Source organism: Mya arenaria, chromosome 10, assembly GCF_026914265.1.
Source record: "Mya arenaria isolate MELC-2E11 chromosome 10, ASM2691426v1".
Classification (NCBI taxonomy): Eukaryota; Metazoa; Mollusca; class Bivalvia; order Myida; family Myidae; genus Mya; species Mya arenaria.
Window position 1 is genome coordinate 13,945,519 of NC_069131.1, and position 19,991 is coordinate 13,965,509.

Here is a 19,991-nt window from a genome sequence, read left to right on the forward strand (position 1 = left end):
CAAATCAACTTCCTGTGAGAACTTGGCGAGAATGTCTTGGGAAGGTAAACATTCGCAGTATTATTTATTTTTAACGATAACCAGTCAAAATTTCTGAAGAAAATATCATCGAAGAGTAAAAGTTGCTCAATATGAAACATTTTAGATCAAGATTATGATAGATTTCGGAATATGTCTCAAAGTTTTTAGCTGTAGACCGTGATGTACCGGTAGGGGAGGTAACTCGATATGATTTCGTCCTCAAATCGATTCGAACAATTTTTTTTAGGTATGTCTTTTTAACATGAATATGTAACCCAATTATCTGTATTTATATCACATAAATCATCCACAATTGTTTGGCATTAAGAACGCGATGTTTGATCTGCATTTTTATCAGAAACGGAGAAAGTTCTGGTAACAACCTTGATTAAAATTTTGTTTTAAGTATGTAATGCTCCGGTCAATTGTAACACACACCACCCCAAGGTCCGGGGATAGCCAGGGAAAGGGTGAATGCTGAGGTTTTGTCTTCGGCCCAAAATAGCGGGGAATGGTCATTACCTTGGGTGCTGGGCATTTTGCAGGGGGTTTACCAGCAGTTCATCGCAGCAAGGCAGGCTTTTTACCGGGCTTGGTTGGATGGAAAGTCAAAGTCCCCATTATTCCCTGAACCTGGGGGAGCATTGGTTACAATTGACTGTTGCATAAAGAAAATACAGAAATATAATGCTTTTTCACTGAAGTAAATTCAGTACCATAATTTATAATTACATGGCATGACTTGTTAAGCACATCCCAATTAATTCTATCAGAATGTGTGTTTCTCATGATGATTAGCAATATATGGAAAGTGTAGTAAGAATGTCATGTTGTTTTGAGGCCAAATAAAATTGGTTTGTTTAGGGTTACATCTTTTTCAAAAACAGGAAGGATAGGTAGGCATTTTTTATTAGGCTTTATATAAGAACCATATTGTTATAATTGGAGAATGATGTCAAATTAATCTTCTTTATAAAGCTTTAACTTAAGGGTTTTATACTACATATTAAAACACACATTCAATGATTTTAACATAACAAAAATAATATATGAATTAGATACCCACAATCTAAGGTACTAAAATCATACACTTGTGCTTTAACTCGTGTATCAACTCCAGTGTATAATTTCAATCATGAGGTCCCTAAGTGGATGAAGTAACTGCTTTATACCATGTTTATAACATGTTGTAAAGGACAACTGTTACTAATTAGCGTGCTTATAAATGAATAGTGTTGTCATTTATGAGTACAATAATTATAGCTTGGTTAAGTTCCCACTATTTGTTACTGATGTTATGGGAGTTAATGTATATATAGATGAAAACATAGACACTATATCAGGGTACTATAAAAAAAATGCTATTAAATTATTTTGTTTTTAATTTCCAGAAGCTAGAGATGCTCTGCGGAAGATGCGAGAGGACCAGGTCCGTGATGGACAGAGGGTGATTCGACTTTGGAAACGCCTCGCTAACTACGCACACAAACTTGGAGATGAAGGTTGCTAACTATATGTCTTTGTTGAAATTTTTTGTTTCTGTGAACTACATATAAAATTGTTTGGATGCATAAATTAAGGGCTCCTGCTGGCAATTGCCACCATTGTCATAATCAACTTATTATTGTTTTTTTACTTCAATGTTCTTGGTATTTCATGACAAAAAAACATTGACTTAAAAAATTAATAATAACTTACCTAACATTGTAAGTTTTCACATCAAGTAAAACTATTGTCTTATTACTTTAAAATTATTTATCCATCTGTAATTATAATAGATTTAAAATGTAATAACAAAAAAAACTTTCTTTCAGTTTGGACGGTTCAAGAACAAGTTACAATCGCAGCTCTGGATTGTCAGAATTTTGACATAGCCAATGTAAGTCCTCCTTTGTCAGAAGTTTTACATGTTCACTGGTTAGCACAACTGCATATTTAATTATTTTGTAAAGCAAAATAAACAGTTATCACCTTTCGTAGCATTGTGGATAATGTCTCATTATTAGCTAGTGTGCATACCCATCTTACATCACCAATTGTCTATTGATGTCTAACTTAAAATTATCAAATTAGAGTCCATCCAGCATTGGAAGAGACAATGGTGTAAACATCAATCAATTGGTGGAAATATTAGTTTAAACGTTTACGTTTAAACCTTTGCAGGAGTGTGTAGCAGCGCTTGACCTCAAGTTTCCAGAATCGATGAGGGTCATGAGACTGAAGGGAATGTACTTTGAAGCAAAGGAAAAGTAAGGCATTTCATATACAATTACCAGGTATTTTAGCTCTGAATTAATCACATAATAGCTGTTTAGCCAATGCCTGTTAGAATAAAATGCAGCTAAATTTGTCGTTTTTTTAATAAATGATTTGTTGTTTTGTTTTTCTTTTGGATTTTTTTACATTCTAATTGGGGAAAACATTTGGCATACTTTTTGACATTGGAAATATTGGCAAATACTGGCCATAAAAACACATGAAAAAAGCCCTGTAAACTATAAGACATTCTTCTTAGAAATTGAGAGTAAAAAAAGTTTAAATCATAACACATATTATTGATGTTTTACCATTGAATGTTTTCTGCTTCTTAATATAATCTTACCAGCAATCTTATACAGGATACAACATGGATATGTTTACATTTCAGTTATACAAAAGCCAGTGAAATGTATGACCGTATTTTGGAAGGAGACAATACAAATATGGTAAATCTATGGTTACATTATATTCAGCTTTTTTAATCATAAGACATAACTTATATGATGAAATCCACCATTTAAAACATTATTTACATGAGGGCATGTTAAAATTACACAGGGACACTATATGGGCTGTTTTGCTTATCACATTTGAGTTAGATATATTTGTTTCAAAAAGGTGATACTGATAGGGATGTGATTTGTCGGCAGTTTTGCAGACTTCTTTAGATCTGATGGGTCCAGTAACAAGTTACAAAAAATAAAATAAAAGGTTTTTACTTAATTTGTATTGACACTAGAGTTTACTTGAAAACTGGAGCCAGAACCAGAAGAGACCTCAATAAAGCTTCTTAAAAGCCCTTGATGCTTGTGGCTGTGTGTCTTGCCCCCTTTGGTGGCCCCACAAACCCCCTTGATGTCCCTCATGTTGTTGATTTAGATTAAAACCATCTTTTAGTATTGACACTCAAGTTTGCTTCATATTAGAAGCCTGGAGAGCCCTCAATATGGCATCTTAAAACCCAGTTTTGCTCCTGTGGTAGAGAGCTTCAACCCCCTTTTACCACCATTTTAGCCCTTCAACCGCAAGGTCGATCACATCCCGGAGACTGTACAGTCTTCATAATAATCATAATTTGCATAAAGATTAAACAAGTGTGTACATTATAATTGTAATCAATACTATTGAAAATACGTAAATCATCCTTTTATGTATTGAACAAGTTACATTAAAAATGTTTATCTCTCTACTATTTATTACAGTTTGCTACTAAGAGGCAGATAGCAATGTTAAAGGAGCGTAATAAGGTACATGAGGCCATTGAAAAGCTTAACAAGTACTTAGAAACGTAAGTGACTTAGTAAATTAATGTTAAGTAATGATGTATTGATTGATGTATCAGTTCTTGTATCTTTCAGTGATTTAGTTGAAAACAAACTTTATATGGTCATTCAGTTCAATTTGTAAAAGGACTCATTTACAGATGTGGTGTTGACAACATCTTTCTTGGAAAATTGTTGTATACATTGTTTTACTTACTCTTGAACAAAGACCAAACAGCTCATTTACAGTAGGAGGGTGCATGATAACAAGTTATTTTTCTGACATAAGAACTTTGTTAATCTAATCCTAAAGTCCCAATTTTCAGTAGCTTTTATAAAGGTTTTCGGCAAAATAGAGCATCTTCTGTCACAATTTTCAATAATTATCAACAGTAGAGCAATTTTGAACTTTTGTAGATGTTTAATCCTTGTTTCAAGCACTGAGGTCTTATTTCACTCAGGCCTAAAAAAAAATAATTGTTTGGTTAGGGTTACATCCTTAAAAAAAATAGGTAGGGTAGGTAGGCTTTTTATTTTTTTTATTTATTTTTTTTATTAGGTTTAATATAAGAATATAATTTTCATCATTGGAGAATGATGTTAAAGCTATCTTCTGTACAAGCATTTAAGGTTTAAACTTAATATTAGAAAGCAATAAAAAAAAAAGGAATTTTTTTTTTTTTTTTTTTTTTTTTTAGTTTTTCATTTTTTTTCAAACTGACTATAAAAACGGTAGGGTCGGCGCCTATTCCGTAGGTAGGGTCGGGTAACCCGAACCAAATGTATTATTTTTAGGCCTCATGAATAAATACAGTTGATGTCTGACCCTATAAAACGAATGATCATTTTTTAAAACAACAACAACAAAATACACACAAAATATACTTGGGAATAGCCAAGCATTTCTTGTATATTTTGTGTAAAAATGCTGTACTTTGACATTATTGCTGTTCACGTCATGAGACGTTTACATCATTTTCTATTTATGATGTTAATTCCTGTTTTGCATGCAACCTTATGAAGACCAGAAATAACCATAACTTCTGAATACATTTTATAATGTTTAAGTTGGACTTCTGTATCCTCCTATGATTAATATTGTAAATAACCAGAATGTTTATTTATTGATTGGCTCATATGATCTAATAATCGCCATAAACCAATGAAATGTTTCCATATGAAGCATAGCCAATATTCTTTTTTCAATTTCATACAATGTGCCTCATAGTTGGGATAGCATGAGATAGCTGTTTCGCATTATAGGTTAATGAAAATCTTTTCTCTTTTTGAAAAACCTTTACACAAGGATTTAAAAAAAAAGTTGCAAGGGAGAGAACTGCATTGGAAAGACTTCATGTGGGAAAGGACCTCCATAAATTGTTTACCATCTCAAGTCCAATTCTATATTTTGATATTGTATATGACCTTGCATATTTTGTACAGTTCTTTCATTAATACAATATGTTTAAACTAACTGCATTGGAAATTGAGACTATGAAGCACACTAACTTGTTTATACACTTTTCACTTCAGGTTTATGACAGACTTTGATGGTTGGCAGGAGTTATGTGACCTGTACCTCCAGATCCAAGACTACAGCAAGGCAGCCTTCTGCATGGAGGAACTCATAATGTCAAACCCACACAACCACCTCTACCATCAGAAATTTGCAGAGGTTTTTGTTGTCATCTTTTATATTTATATTTAATTTTGTTCCAAATATAAAGTATTTATTATTAAACATCACTTAACATGTAGGGAATATATTGAACAAGTCATAAATTATTGTGCCACAGACAAGATACTTTAATGTCAAACGGTAAATGCCAAATACATTGAAATAATACATGGTACATCACATAAAAGGCCATTCAAAAGTTAAGTTCTGCTCTGTCTCCATTGCCAACCAGCTATGATAGCCAAGTCTCTGTCATATCTGCAGTTAGAAATGTTTCTTGGATGCCTCACTGTGAGACAGTGATTACACAACATGACTTTCAGTGCAACAAGACATTACCATACTGAAAAGAGAAATCCATTCTGATATATATTTTCTTGATACGTTAAAATGATAGCAATATCATCCACTATAACAAGACATAGACTACTTTCGCCAGAACTGACTGTGTAAATATCTTTCTTAGCACTGGTATTGCACTATTGTTATTATTTCTCATTTTAGAAATAATTGATCTTGATACAAGACAGGTACTTTTCATAAATTACTAACCCATATGCTGTCCATGTTAGAACCATCGTAAAGACCCTAGCAGCATGTTTTCCTGGTAATTCGTATATTGCTTTATCAAGCAGGTGTATGCAACATTACAAAAATCTTCAAGTTTCCAACAAAGTTTATATGAATATTTGACAATTTCTCAAGTGATATATTCATTACCGTGTTTTAGCGTTGTATACCCCAATTTTTTATCAAGCTGAAGTCAGTTATTTTAGGATGAAGCTAAGCTCCCTATTTTGGTTTTGATACATTTTCAGTTATGTTTTCATTTTAAAGTGTTCTGAGATTTAAAGAATAAGCTTTATATTGATAATCATAAATTAAATTTTTGTTATTTTGTAAAATCAAGTTGTAAGTATTTGAGAATTTGGGGCCTTCATTGTGACCTCTTTACCTGAACTTGAAACTTGTGCATTTGTATTTCAGATCAAGTACACCCAGGGCGGCTTTGAGAATCTGGAGATAGCGAGGTCATACTTTGCCCAGGCCTGCAAACTGAACCCAAACAATATGAGGGCACAGTTTGGGCTGCTTCTGGTAAGTCTACTAGTGTACACAAAACATGTGAGACAATCGAAAAATTGCTTTCTGTTCCAAGGGAATTGATTTAAACGGAAGTTTGGGTTACAGGCTGGAGATAAAATACCATATTCATGTTTATTTTCTATACAACATCATGTCCACTATTACGATTTTTTAACAAGAATTATCTCAAGGTTAAACTCAACTATTAGATATACTGAATAAAGTTTCAAAGAGAGTGACTTCCCTTGGATATATCAGATTCCTCTAAAACAGTGATTTCAGTTTGTCCTGCATTAAGTGCAAAGTATCCAGACATATCAACAGGGTTTAAAATTGTGATTGTTTTTGCCATGTGAACATTAATTACATTGAACATATGCAAGATTTAATGCTGAATTCATTGAAATAAATAAAAGATAAAAAGTTACTTTGAAAAATATTAATTACAGCTTATAGATAAAGCAATCTGTCCGGCTTTATTCATTCAAGTCCATAAGTATGATTTTTTTAGAAATTAAAATGAATAAATTAAAATGTTGTACATTAGCTACTGAGATGTCAGACAAAAAAAGTGCACTATAAAAAATAATTAAATAATTGAAGGTGATTCTGCCAAATAATGAAATAATTGTAGAAAAAGGCTGCATAGATATGAAATCTGTGGCTGTGGAAAGAATTTGGTGATATTACCGTTCACATGTATCTGCTGTGTGGACCTAATTCATTATCTTCATTTTAGTAGCTAAGACAAAAAGAAGAAAACTTGTGTTGTTTTTCTTTTGACAACCAGACTAGTTACTATGATTAATATATTGAAAGAATCTATATAAAAAGTATATGTACAAAACACTGATGAAAACCTTTATTGAAGCACTACTGATTTATGGCAAACTATTTAAATACATAAAAACAAAGGATAATATTAAAGCGTACTAAACATGTGTATTTGCAGACGTGCAGTAACTTAGCAACAGGATATTCCAAAACTAAGACAAGTAGTAACAGCAAGTACGCAGTGTGGGCAGCTGAACAGGTTATGGATAAATACCAGGTATGGAGTTCAAATTTTTCATTTTCTAATAAATTTTTATATGCCCTTTTTTATTCTCATACAATCAAGTTCAACAATCATATTATTCTATGTTCATACAATTATCTTTAAACAACATCCCTTCACTATTCTCAAACAGTCAGGTTCAACATACCTAATGTAGTCTCATGCAATCATACCTAATGTATTACCATACAATCATGTTCAACTTACCTATTCTATTCCCAAACAGTCAGGTTCAACATACCTTATGTAGTCTCATACAATCATGTTCAACTTACCTATTCTATTCTCAAACAGTCAGGTTCAACATACCTAATGTAGTCTCATGCAATCAAGTTTAACATCCCTATTCTATTCTCAACAGTCAGGTTTAACATAACTAATGTAGTCTCATGTAATCAAGTTTAACATCCCTATTCTATTCTCAAACAGTCAGGTTCAACATACCTAATGTAGTCTCATGCAATCAAGTTTAACATTTATATTCTAGTTTCATGCAATCAAGTTCAACATCCCTATTGTAGTCTCATGCAATCAAGTTCAACATCCCTATTGTATTCTCATGCAATCAAGTTTAACATTTATATTCTAGTTTCATGCAATCAAGTTCAACATCCCTATTGTAGTCTCATGCAATCAAGTTTAACATTTATATTCTAGTTTCATGCAATCAAGTTTAACATCCCTATTGTAGTCTCATGCAATCAAGTTTAACATCCCTATTGTAGTCTCATGCAATCAAGTTCAACATCCCTATTGTAGTCTCATGCAATCAAGTTTAACATTTATATTCTAGTTTCATGCAATCAAGTTTAACATCCCTATTGTAGTCTCATGCAATCAAGTTCAACATCCCTATTGTAGTCTCATGCAATCAAGTTCAACATCCCTATTGTAGTCTCATGCAATCAAGTTCAACATCCCTATTGTAGTCTCATGCAATCAAGTTCAACATCCCTATTGTAGTCTCATGCAGCAAGTTTAACATCCCTATTGTAGTCTCATGCAATCAAGTTCAACATCCCTATTGTAGTCTCATGCAATCAAGTTCAACATCCCTATTGTAGTCTCATGCAATCAAGTTCAACATCCCTATTGTAGTCTCATGCAATCAAGTTCAACATCCCTATTGTAGTCTCATGCAATCAAGTTCAACATCCCTATTGTAGTCTCATGCAATCAAGTTCAACATCCCTATTGTAGTCTCATGCAATCAAGTTCAACATCCCTATTGTAGTCTCATGCAATCAAGTTCAACATCCCTATTGTAGTCTCATGCAATCAAGTTCAACATCCCTATTGTAGTCTCATGCAATCAAGTTCAACATCCCTATTGTAGTCTCATGCAATCAAGTTCAACATCCCTATTGTAGTCTCATGCAATCAAGTTCAACATCCCTATTGTAGTCTCATGCAATCAAGTTCAACATCCCTATTGTAGTCTCATGCAATCAAGTTCAACATCCCTATTGTAGTCTCATGCAATCAAGTTCAACATCCCTATTGTAGTCTCATGCAATCAAGTTCAACATCCCTATTGTAGTCTCATGCAATCAAGTTCAACATCCCTATTGTAGTCTCATGCAATCAAGTTCAACATCCCTATTGTAGTCTCATGCAATCAAGTTTAACATCCCTATTGTAGTCTCATGCAATCAAGTTCAACATCCCTATTGTAGTCTCATGCAATCAAGTTCAACATCCCTATTGTAGTCTCATGCAATCAAGTTCAACATCCCTATTGTAGTCTCATGCAATCAAGTTTAACATCCCTATTGTAGTCTCATGCAATCAAGTTTAACATTCTTATTCTTTTCTAGGCGAGCCAGTCAAAAGAGCAGCTAAAGGAAACCAAGGTCCTGGAGTTGATACGGAAAATGCAGGACAACCTGTTCCCGCAGTCACAAACCTGATAGTGTATTATTAGCTTATTAGTCTAGCTTGTGTCTTGGAATTTATTTATTAAAGAATAAGGATGACAAAATATGTCATAGTTCAGGGCTAGTGCAAGATTATGTACTCAAATAAACTACACAGTTAAATATGTGAGCACATCATGGAATACTTCCCATTTTTACAATTTCCTGTTTATTTGTTTATTGGCTCAGTGCCATTTAGGGTCCATTTCTATAATAAAACCTCCAAAACTGAAATGCAGGATATTCAGCTCGGAGATCTGATAATCTGATAAGACAATTAGATTGAGATCATTACACAGAGGTTGTGTACAATACACTTTTTTTTTGTTGGGGGGGGGGGGGGAGTGGTCACTTATAGAAGGACTCAACTAGGACTTTAACACAATTTAAAAGTTAACACAATGGCGTATATCATGTTGTTTACTTAAACAAAGTTCTGAATATTTGAGCAAATAACTTTTGTTTATTGTGTATCAGATTTAGTTGTATAGTGTAGAAAAAATCTGACAAAGTTAGTATGGTAGGGAATGTGCCAAAAAGGTACATATTTGTATGTGTTATGTATGCATAATTTAGAAATATAATAACTGTCGTATTATACTTGTTTCATTTTTTTATATTCAAGAAGTTTATGTCCATTTTATAGCATGCAGCACTACTCATGATGATGAATTACGTTGTAATGTGAACTCACCTCAGTTGTTCAATAAATGATTGGGCATTATAAATGCATCCTCAAACCTGATTGTGTTATTTGTATCCACTGTACAAATTAAGTCAGATAGTGTAACTGTTTCTTACTGGTGCAGGGCGTTTGTTATTGTCCCCTTAGTAGAATTTTCGGGTTTGTTTGTTCCAAAAGGTGTCTACAGCAGCTTATTTCGGTTTTTAAGCCCCATTTTCAACAACTCAGAATAAAAGCTCCAGCGATCTAAACAGCTCATATTATCGGCCTTGTGGCCTAGTTCATCCCTGCACTTTTCGTTATGGTCCTCTTATGTCGAATTTTTGGAGCTTTTCAATTTTGTCCGATTAATCCTCAAATCAGGTTTAGGAGCCTTTAACCTCAGACTTGTGTACAGTTGTAACGATTGTTTTTTTGCTCGAATATTTGCATAAAAAACAGTAGGATAATACACAATGTACCTAAAAATGAATTTAAATGATGAAACGGTTTAACAAGTGGTCAACTTAATACAGGCAGCAAAAGGTCTCCATTTTGAATGCAAAATGCTAAATCAGACTGTTTGTCCTGAACTGATCCCAAGCTGGCTTTCAGTGACTGCTTCCGAGAATTGCATGTTTGATTACATCCATCTGTCCACAATTCTGTGTCCTCTCTAAAATTGATCGACTATAATGGCAAAAACGTTTTGATTGTAAGACAATGAGTTACATAAGCCTTCAGTTGTATAATATCGGTTCATTGTCGAGTTTTATTTCTCTTGGTGCCATGTTTATCATCCACATTTGACGCTTGTCTGCTTCCGAGGGAAAACGTCCAGGAACTCTAATAGCACTGTCGCAGTCCTTCAATAAATAATAATATACCCTTGGCCCATAACTAAAAAACAATCAAGATATTCACATGGAACTAAGTATACGTGTTTCTCCACAATAATAGAACATGTGTAACCAATGACATTAATTACACGTATTTGTAGCAAAGCACTACTGTTTGGCTAACTGTTTGTCGAAATATGTTCTTTACCTAAATGAAAAAGAAAAATCACAAAACAATGGGCGAGCGCTTGCGGTGCTACAATGTCATTGACTGATTCTGGAAACACATGGTCATCTGTTATGACGAAACAAGGCACTAAAAATGACTGCGCCCAGTGAGATGGTATTAACTGTTTATTGTTTTTCTATAAAATCCCTCCCTATGGAAGAAAACTACAACATACAATATGATTACATGTACAATTGTTTCAAAGTATTCCTTCTGTTAATAAGGCTGAAAAAGGTACAACATGTATGTTTTTCGGAAGTGCTTGGTCCTAATAATATTTCGGAAGTGCTTGGTCCTGATAATATTTGGGAAGTGCTTGGTCCTGATAATATTTGGGAAGTGCTTGGTCCTGATAATATTTGGGAAGTGCTTGGTCCTGATAATATTTCGGAAGTGCTTGGTCCTGATAATATTTCGGAAGTGCTTGGTCCTGATAATATTTCGGAAGTGCTTGGTCCTGATAATATTTCGGAAGTGCTTGGTTCACAAAATGATTATATCATCATTTCTGTAAGACTTGTAAGCTGAAGTCAAAACAGAACTGGGAACACCTGAATAAGGAACACACAAGGCTCATGAATAGTGTGATACCTACTTTAAAACTATTTCTCACTCGTGTAATGCAATATGTTAATGATTATGTTTAATAAACACAAAGGATTTACATTTTAAATACACAGAAGGGAACCTATGACCCGTTTCTCTTTTCAAACGAGGGATATGGCTCAAATCGCAGATAACATGAGCTTGTCGCGAAACCTAGTTTGGTGACCATGATATTCTTGAATTGTGAAAAGGAACTTGTCGTTATTATGAAATGAGAAATCAGAATAACAATATGGTGCAGGACCATTAAACCAGTAAAAATAGGCCTCTATTGTCATGACAAATACCAGTCCAAAATAGCATGTATATGCATGCACTTTATTTAAAGGCAAATTACCTCTTCGGATTGAATACTTTATAAAGGAAAAATCGTGTATAACTTTGATAGAGTCTCAGATAACGTCTGATAAAATCCCCAGGTCCACATGATGCCTTATTACAAAAAGATGTATGGTAAATACCAACGAAATCCCTAATTCGACCACTGACTCATTATATGCTAATGAGGTAGATAAGTGAGCGGAGAAGCGCGCTTTGCAAACAGTACCTGAGCAGTTACCCGAGAAATAACTAGATAAATACTTTAACTTTTTTAAATGAAATTTCATACGAAGAAAATTTAGCTCCTATTTCTTAAATAAATGTGATGCAAGCATTTTCGAATGAAATATGATCAATGGTGCTATGTAAAAAATCGGCCGATTTAATAAATACTTATTGTCTTATTAACTCCCTTCCTTCAGTTGATTTTGATTAAGTTTCAAATGAAATATGTATTGAAAATAATATAGTAAGTGTTGAAGTACAGTAATGATTATTTTGTTAACAATAGAAATAAAACTTACTTCTTAATTTAAAAAAAAATGCAAATCATTAGTATAAAAAGCAACATAGAAATACCGGCATTTAGAAAGTCAAATGATATGCAAATTTCGTAATGACGTTGTGCGCGCTAAATTTAGATCTTTACTTTCGTTTTTTATGCATTTTGTTATTGCGATGGAAGTATTTGTTATCATTCTGGGGGTTAAAAGGGGTCAAAAAGTTTATAGAAGTAATTTGGATATACATATCAAAAGGTTACAGCACTAAAACATACTCGAACTTTAAAATAGAGTTCAGAGCTCAAAAATATATTTGTGTATAAATAAATAAGTAAAAAACACTAGTCTCCAGTGTACATCGAAGTAAACTGGTGATCCCTGTATGTCCAGACATCATCGTTTCTATGCTTAATCCACTCCAAGAACAGAGGCAGACTCAATGTGTACTGCATCCCATACCCCGAGCTCTTTGCCAGGTCCGCCATCAGTTCACACTGGTAGGTTACAATGTCAGCATGTTCACGTATACCCATCGCCTTTGCCATCCATTTGTCAACGTAAGCCCTCATTTCATCCTCAGAAACTTGCTTCTCTAGTGTCTGTTCATTAATATATCTGCAACATATAGTAAGCTTAAATTTGAATTTCTCTTATTTATAAAATCAAAATAAATTTAATTTCACCTATAAAGGGACTCGCTCATGTTTTTGAACGTAAATATAGTATTTCCGAAAAAGCAACCGGAAACTCTTATTTTTTTGTCTCTTTGATACCGAAATTGTAGGAACTAACAAATATTCTTGAATCAGTGGTAAGCGAACCCAGGCCGGTACACTCAAGACAAAAGTTTTAAAACCGATGTCTTGACCACTCGGTCACAAGGACTGACAACATATGCAATGGATATTTTAACGTTCGAAGACATTGGTTCGCTACGCTCTCTCCGCCCATTCTTAATCATTAAAATTAACAATTACATTTTTATATAAAACGCCTCATACCTGGCTGTCCACGCTGCCAGGCAGTCGATGAGGGAAAGACCCACTAGCCCTCTGACCGCCCCAACATAGAACAGCCGGTTGTCCCCTTGGGGCATGTACAGGCAACCTTTATACACATCTTTCAGGTAGAGCGTTGACTTGCACGTTATTCTTAGTCGGTTCTCCATGAACGGATATATACTATTGTATCCGGTACAGAAGACGACGGAGTCGATCTCATCACTGGACCCGTCTGCAAACTGCACTCTTCGGCGATTAAAACAACTAATCGGACCTTTTTCAACAATTGTTTCCGGCCATTTGTATGGAGACGGCACATTTTTGTACCCTAAATAAACTTTCTGACCGCCTCCTTTCATGATATGGAAAGCAATGTCCTGGCCAGACATGGCGTTTCCAATTACCAGCACCTTCTGATTTCTAAATTCAAAATCATCCCTGAAATCGCGAGCGTGCAAAACCCGGCCCTCAAAGGAGTCGATACCAGGGAATTCTGGCAAACATGGATGGTTGTACAGACCCACGGCGACTATTACATGAGTGAACGTCTCCTCGTGGTAAGAGCCTTTTTCAAGGTCGTTTACCGTGACCTTGAAATTTCCGGAATCGTCGTCAAATGCCACATGCCGAACAGCAGTTCCAAACCTGATGAATTGCCTTAAATCACATCTTGAATTGTCTGTCCATCTGCCTTGAAGGAAGAAGTAAACATTTTAAATATAATGGCATGGCTATGATAGCAGTTTTACGTGAAGAAAATCTTGGACTCTAACATTCTAGTTTTAGTCTAAGCAAAATAAATAATATACTAAAGAGAACAGAAAAACACAACAGAAAACGTCATAATTACCGTCTCAGTAGACGCCAACAGAAATAATTAACAAACATACGTTGATTGTTACGATTTAACACAGTTTCTAATATTCTTTGCAACCGGAAAATATACTAAGATGTAGAATAAGTAGATCCATGTTTTCTTATTAGGTCTCCAGTCTTAAGATTAAAGCTGCACTCTCACAGATTGACAGTTTTGACTTTTATATTTTTATTGATATCTCAGAATCAGTTGATTTTGAAAATAAAGCTTTCAACACATCATACAAGATAACTCACAAAAGAACAGATCTCAATTGTTTGGAAAACTGCCGAAATGCTCATTTTTCTTAAAGCGTTAATAAAGCTTTAATTTTTAACCTAAATATGAAAAATGCAATTTGATCTTTCATCAGGAGTTTTATGATCAATGTTGTTCAGATATTTACGCAAAAAGACAACAAAAATCAAAAAAAAAAGTTGTCAAACGGTCAATCTGTGAGAGTGCAGCTTAAAAGCTTACAAATCTAAATTATATTGAAATTTTACTAAAAGTACATGCAGACTATTGAATGTGAAAACTTTTGTATACCACACACAGATATTGTAATAAAAAAACACATTATATGTAACACAAGAAAGAAAAGCTTATACAAGGTAAAATAACTTTGTAGCCTACATACACGAGGACCTCTCAAATGAATAAAACCAACCTTCCATGTAGTCCAGCATTTCCCCTCTATAAAGGTACGAAGGGACTCTTCTTCCAAAGTGTTCACGGTAACTGTAATCAGGAAACTCCAGCACTTCCTTTGGTGAGTTGATTTGCAATCTTTTATACATTGCATTAAAGCAGGGTTCCCCGTACTTATCTGTTCCTGGAATGATAAACACTGCATTAAAGCAGGGATTCCCGCATTTATCTGTACATGCAATAATAAACACTGCATTAAAGCAGGGATTCCCGTATTGATCTGGTCCTGGAATGATAAACATTGCATTAAAGCAGGGATTCCCGTATTGATCTAGTCCTGGAATGATAAACATTGCATTAAAGCAGGGATTCCCGAATTGATCTGGTCCTGGAATGATAAACATTGCATTAAAGCAGGGATTCCCGTATTGATCTGGTCCTGGAATGATAAACATTGCATTAAAGCAGGGATTCCCGCATTGATCTGGTCCTGGAATGATAAACATTGCATTAAAGCAGGGATTCCCGCATTTATCTGTACATGCAATAATAAACATTGCATTAAAGCAGGGATTTCCGCATTGATCTGGTCCTGGAATGATAAACATTGCATTAAAGCAGGGATTCCCGCATTGATCTGGTCCTGGAATGATAAACATTGCATTAAAGCAGGGATTCCCGCATTGATCTGGTCCTGGAATGATAAACATTGCATTAAAGCAGGGATTCCCGCATTGATCTGGTCCTGGAATGATAAACATTGCATTAAAGCAGGGATTCCCGAATTGATCTGGTCCTGGAATGATAAACATTGCATTAAAGCAGGGATTCCCGCATTGATCTGGTCCTGGAATGATAAACATTGCATTAAAGCAGGATTTCCCGTATTGATCTGGTCCTAGAATGATAAACATTGCATTAAAGTATAGTTCCCCGCATTGATCTGGTCCTGGAATGATAAACATTGCATTAAATCAGCGTTCCCCGCATTTATCTGTTCTGGAATAATAAACATTGCATTAAATCAGCGTTCTCCGCTATATCTGTCCCGGAATGATAAACACTGCATTAAAGCAGCGTTCCCCGCATTTATCTGTCCCGGAATGATAAACACTGCATTAAAGCAGCGTTCCCCGCATTTATCTGTCCCGGAATGATAAACACTGCATTTAACCAGCGTTCCCAATAGTTATCTGTTCCTGGAATGTTTTTGAATGTACAAAAATGTCACATGCTCAAGTTTCATTGAATTGTATTTCTACGCGATACATTTTTTTATTTACGAAATGCTTTTGTTTAAATACTTGTTTTTTGTCTCATTAAATGTTAAACATGATAGGTTTCGTTGATGGAACTAGGGTTTTATCTAAAAATAATTTCAATTCCAACAACCATTATTACTCTAGCGGGGAAAAACACCATATATGCATGCAATAAAAAGAAAATTTGTTGAATTCAGTGTAAGATCGTATTTTATTTCCTCTATTTCCTATTTTTAATATCCTCTATTTATTGTCCCTGGAATGATGAACACTGCATTAAACCAGGGCTTACCGTACTTACATGTCCCTGGAAAATGATAATCGAGAATTTTCCAAATGTTCATTAATTTTACTTAGATCGATTCTGACGAATGCACTGTGACACCGTATATAACTTGTGCCGTTTATAGCATTAGTTGATAGCGGATAGAGCTAACGTAAACTATATACATATAGTTTTGAAATATATCTTTAAACTTAATGTATATAACTCCCATTTTGAATCACTAGTATTCAAAATGATTTTGACTATACTTGATCGATATCACCACCATCATAATCTTCGTCGTAGCAATAGTAGAAATAAATGAAGTAGCAGTAACAGTAACTCTAGCTGTAACATAAAAAGTGGTGTTATCAGTAGTACTACTACCACCACCACTACTACTACCACTCATACATGTCAGCAGCAGCATTAATAACAAAACAACTTAAACATCAGCAGCAATGATAGCAACAGCAACAACACAACTAAAACAGCAGAAGGAATGATAGCAACAACACCAACTATATGCATTCGCAACACTTGACGTATACAGCTCACGGTGTGCTGTATTTGGTGTAGGCTGTATACGTTGTCATAGTGGACGTATACAGCTCACGGTGTGCTGTATACGGTGTAGGCTGTATACGGTGTCATAGTGAACGTATACAACTAACGTGTAAGCTATATCCGGCGTGAGCTGTAATGCGGCATAACAATGGGCCAACAAATACCAAAAACAAATAAGTTGAGTCCATTTTTGACGTCCTACAGGAAGAGAGAGAGAGGGCTACCTCGCCCAAAATTGAGCCCTAACATATTCATGTATAGCTACAGCTTTCTCACCACTTTCTTTTGCAGTTTTTTTTTCTTTTCAGATAATAACAACAATAACAAAAACAACAACAACAACACCGACAACAGGAAGAGCAACAACAATAACAACAGCACCGACAACAACAACAACAACAACAACAACAACACCGACAACAGCAAGAACAACAACAACAACAACATCACCGACAACAACAACATCAACAACAACAATAACAACTTTTATTTCAAAGACGAGAAGAAATCGCAATAGCAAAGACCTACAAATACAAACAAATACAAATGTAATATCGTAAACTGATTCTGGCGGGGACAATGAATGTTAAAAATAATTATTCATGTTCAAAAGTCTTATTGGGAATAACAAATACCAAAGCTGGCATGAAAACTTCGATTGAAAAAAAAATCAAACATTCCTTGTTATACCTTACATTGATTTACGGAGAAAACTAGTTAGAAGACACCATTGTATGAGTTCATGTTCATCTAATCTGTACCAAATACTTAAAGTGACTGGCTCATGTTTTTGAACCAAACTTTTGTTTTCACGGTAAACACGAATATTTCAAGTGTTTTACTTTTTGATACCGAAATTGCAGAAAAAAATCCACGCCGGTAAAGTCAAGAATAAATTAGAAAACTTACATCAAAACCGCTCGCCCACAAGGACTCTTACATAAGCTGAGTGATAATTTAACCTTTAAACCTTTTGTTGAAAAGCGTTACTAAAGCTATTCAAAGTCGTAGACCTCAACGACAATATTTCAGCATATAACAAGCATTTGCTGAAGGGGCAGAAAAATGTGCATTTTACAAAACACGAACAAGGCCCTTTAACATGCATATTGTTACTAAATCTTGCACCATCAAATAATTTTAAAGGGAAAAGCAAATATCAGTAGCAATGACTTGTTAAATAACACTCGATCAACTTAAATGGTTTCATACGTACGTATCAATGTGAAAAACTATTGCATGCAATGATGATTATGTCGATTCATTCACATTACTAGTATGTCATAAAACTTCGTTTTATAACATTCCTCAATCACTCAAATGAGTCGTATTAATGATGCTAAGGGTCATATGACATTGTAAAGACTGGTGAGTCCCCCATCCCACCCCCGCCCGGCCGAGGAGCTTGTATGTACCTAATATGTGATTACGTTTTATAAGCTAACCACAATGAACCTTGACGAGCTGGTTTTTGACATCTCAGTTTTATTGAAGTGTAAAGGGCATGAACATAAATTTATAACACTATCTAAAGGTATGTAATGAAAAAAGCTGATTGAGAGTCATGCAATTTCCGATTTATATGTGTAAAACTATGTCTACGCTTAACTGCTCCATCAAAATAGACCAAAAATGTGAAAAACACCTTGAGTGTCTTTGTGTGTTTTCTTTTTCGAGAGCTAAAACCCATTTGGATGTAGTTAACATTTGTACTTTTAAAATTTTAATTTTACTAATGCACCAGTCAATTGCAACCACGCCCCCCCCCGGTCCGGGGGTATATCGGGGATAGCCGGGTAAATGGATCGTGTTTGTACCTTCCAGGTGCCCCCGCAGTGTCGGGTGCATGCGTGGATATTGTCGTAGCGTCAAAAATAGCGGGGAATGTGCCTGGGGGGGGGGGCATGGTTACGATTGACTGGCGCATAAAATTCACCTGTTCTCCAAGTATAGTTCCACATGCCTCCCCATCTGCCCTGCTTGTCATAACAGACCATTTCCGGAAAGTTTGCCATCTGGGCGAAGTGGTACATCGCCGACACACCGGCCGGTCCCGCGCCAATGATACATATCCGCTTGTCATCTTTAGCATATGGACACGCTGTTAAATACAAATATAAGTATCGTAAGATGTGTATGGTACATCACCGACCTCTCGGGCGACCCCCGCCGTTGATAATACCTGCTTGTTTCCTTGGCATATGGACAGGCTGTTAAAAACAAATTCTAAATGCAATATAGACTTAGTAAGAAAGTGTAGTCCCTGGCCGACTACATATATATACACACTTGTTTTCCTAGGCATTATTGTATATAGTTTATCCAAATATTTAGGCATTTCGAGTTATTCTGACTTTGTTAAACTGCAGTAATGCATTGTTAGTTCATGCTGGATCGTTGGTAGGAGTGACCTCTTTATAAATCTGAAAAAAAATAGGTTAAATGTCACACAATTGTTTACAGATCATGACACCAAAGCAGGAGTTCATTTGCATCAAACTACTATGATCATTTCATGAAAAGGTTTATGATGGAGCCCTTGTGTGGAAGAGAATATGACACTACACCTGCTTTGAGGACATGAACAATTGTACAAGGACCGACTGAACATACCCATTTTGTTGTTATTTATTCGTACAAATGAGCTACTGAAAGAAGGAGTTTCACCCAATGTCCTACCGAATATAGGGATTTTGCCCAGTGACCTACCAAATTAAGGGATTTTGCCCAATAAGTGACTGAAAAAGGGGTTTACCCAATGACCCACTGAATTAAGGAGTTTTACCCAATGACCTACTGAATTAAAGGGTTTAACCTAATGACCTACTAAATTAAAGGGGTTTCCCCAATGACCCACTGAATTAAGGGGTTTTACACAATGACCTACTGAATTAAAGGATTTAACCCAATGACCTAGTGAATTAAAGGGTTTAACCCAATGACCTACT

The 19,991-nt window shown here is 35.1% G+C and overlaps 2 protein-coding genes across 2 annotated transcripts; one reads left to right on the forward strand and one right to left on the reverse strand.

Annotated features, from left to right (window-relative positions):
* Positions 1-11: 11 nt before the first annotated feature.
* LOC128206256 (ER membrane protein complex subunit 2-like) lies at positions 12-10,019 on the forward strand. Its single transcript, XM_052908610.1, has 10 exons — positions 12-44; positions 1,413-1,523; positions 1,836-1,900; positions 2,185-2,270; positions 2,669-2,726; positions 3,483-3,568; positions 5,076-5,217; positions 6,208-6,318; positions 7,259-7,357; positions 9,181-10,019. Exons 1-10 carry the CDS (start codon positions 32-34, stop codon positions 9,271-9,273), a joined length of 864 nt encoding a protein of 287 aa, XP_052764570.1. The 5' UTR covers positions 12-31; the 3' UTR covers positions 9,274-10,019.
* Positions 10,020-12,782: 2,763 nt separating this feature from the next.
* LOC128204344 (uncharacterized) lies at positions 12,783-19,660 on the reverse strand. The gene is made up of 5 exons (XM_052905759.1): positions 19,657-19,660; positions 18,980-19,144; positions 14,969-15,133; positions 13,443-14,133; positions 12,783-13,056 (listed from the first exon to the last, which is right to left on the reverse strand). The coding sequence occupies exons 1-5, from the start codon at positions 19,658-19,660 to the stop codon at positions 12,783-12,785; spliced, it is 1,299 nt and encodes a 432-aa protein (XP_052761719.1).
* Positions 19,661-19,991: the final 331 nt, after the last annotated feature.

Excerpts from the sequence above, each read along its gene's own strand:
- LOC128206256 (XM_052908610.1), top strand. Across the intron at positions 1,524-1,835 it reads ACACAAACTTGGAGATGAAG|TTTGGACGGTTCAAGAACAA; the intron begins GTTGCTAACTAT and ends ACTTTCTTTCAG. Across the intron at positions 6,319-7,258 it reads CACAGTTTGGGCTGCTTCTG|ACGTGCAGTAACTTAGCAAC; the intron begins GTAAGTCTACTA and ends GTGTATTTGCAG.
- LOC128204344 (XM_052905759.1), bottom strand. Across the intron at positions 15,134-18,979 it reads GAACTATACTTGGAGAACAG|GAACAGATAAGTACGGGGAA; the intron begins GTGAATTTTATG and ends TTATCATTCCAG. Across the intron at positions 14,134-14,968 it reads AATGCTGGACTACATGGAAG|GCAGATGGACAGACAATTCA; the intron begins GTTGGTTTTATT and ends TCTTCCTTCAAG.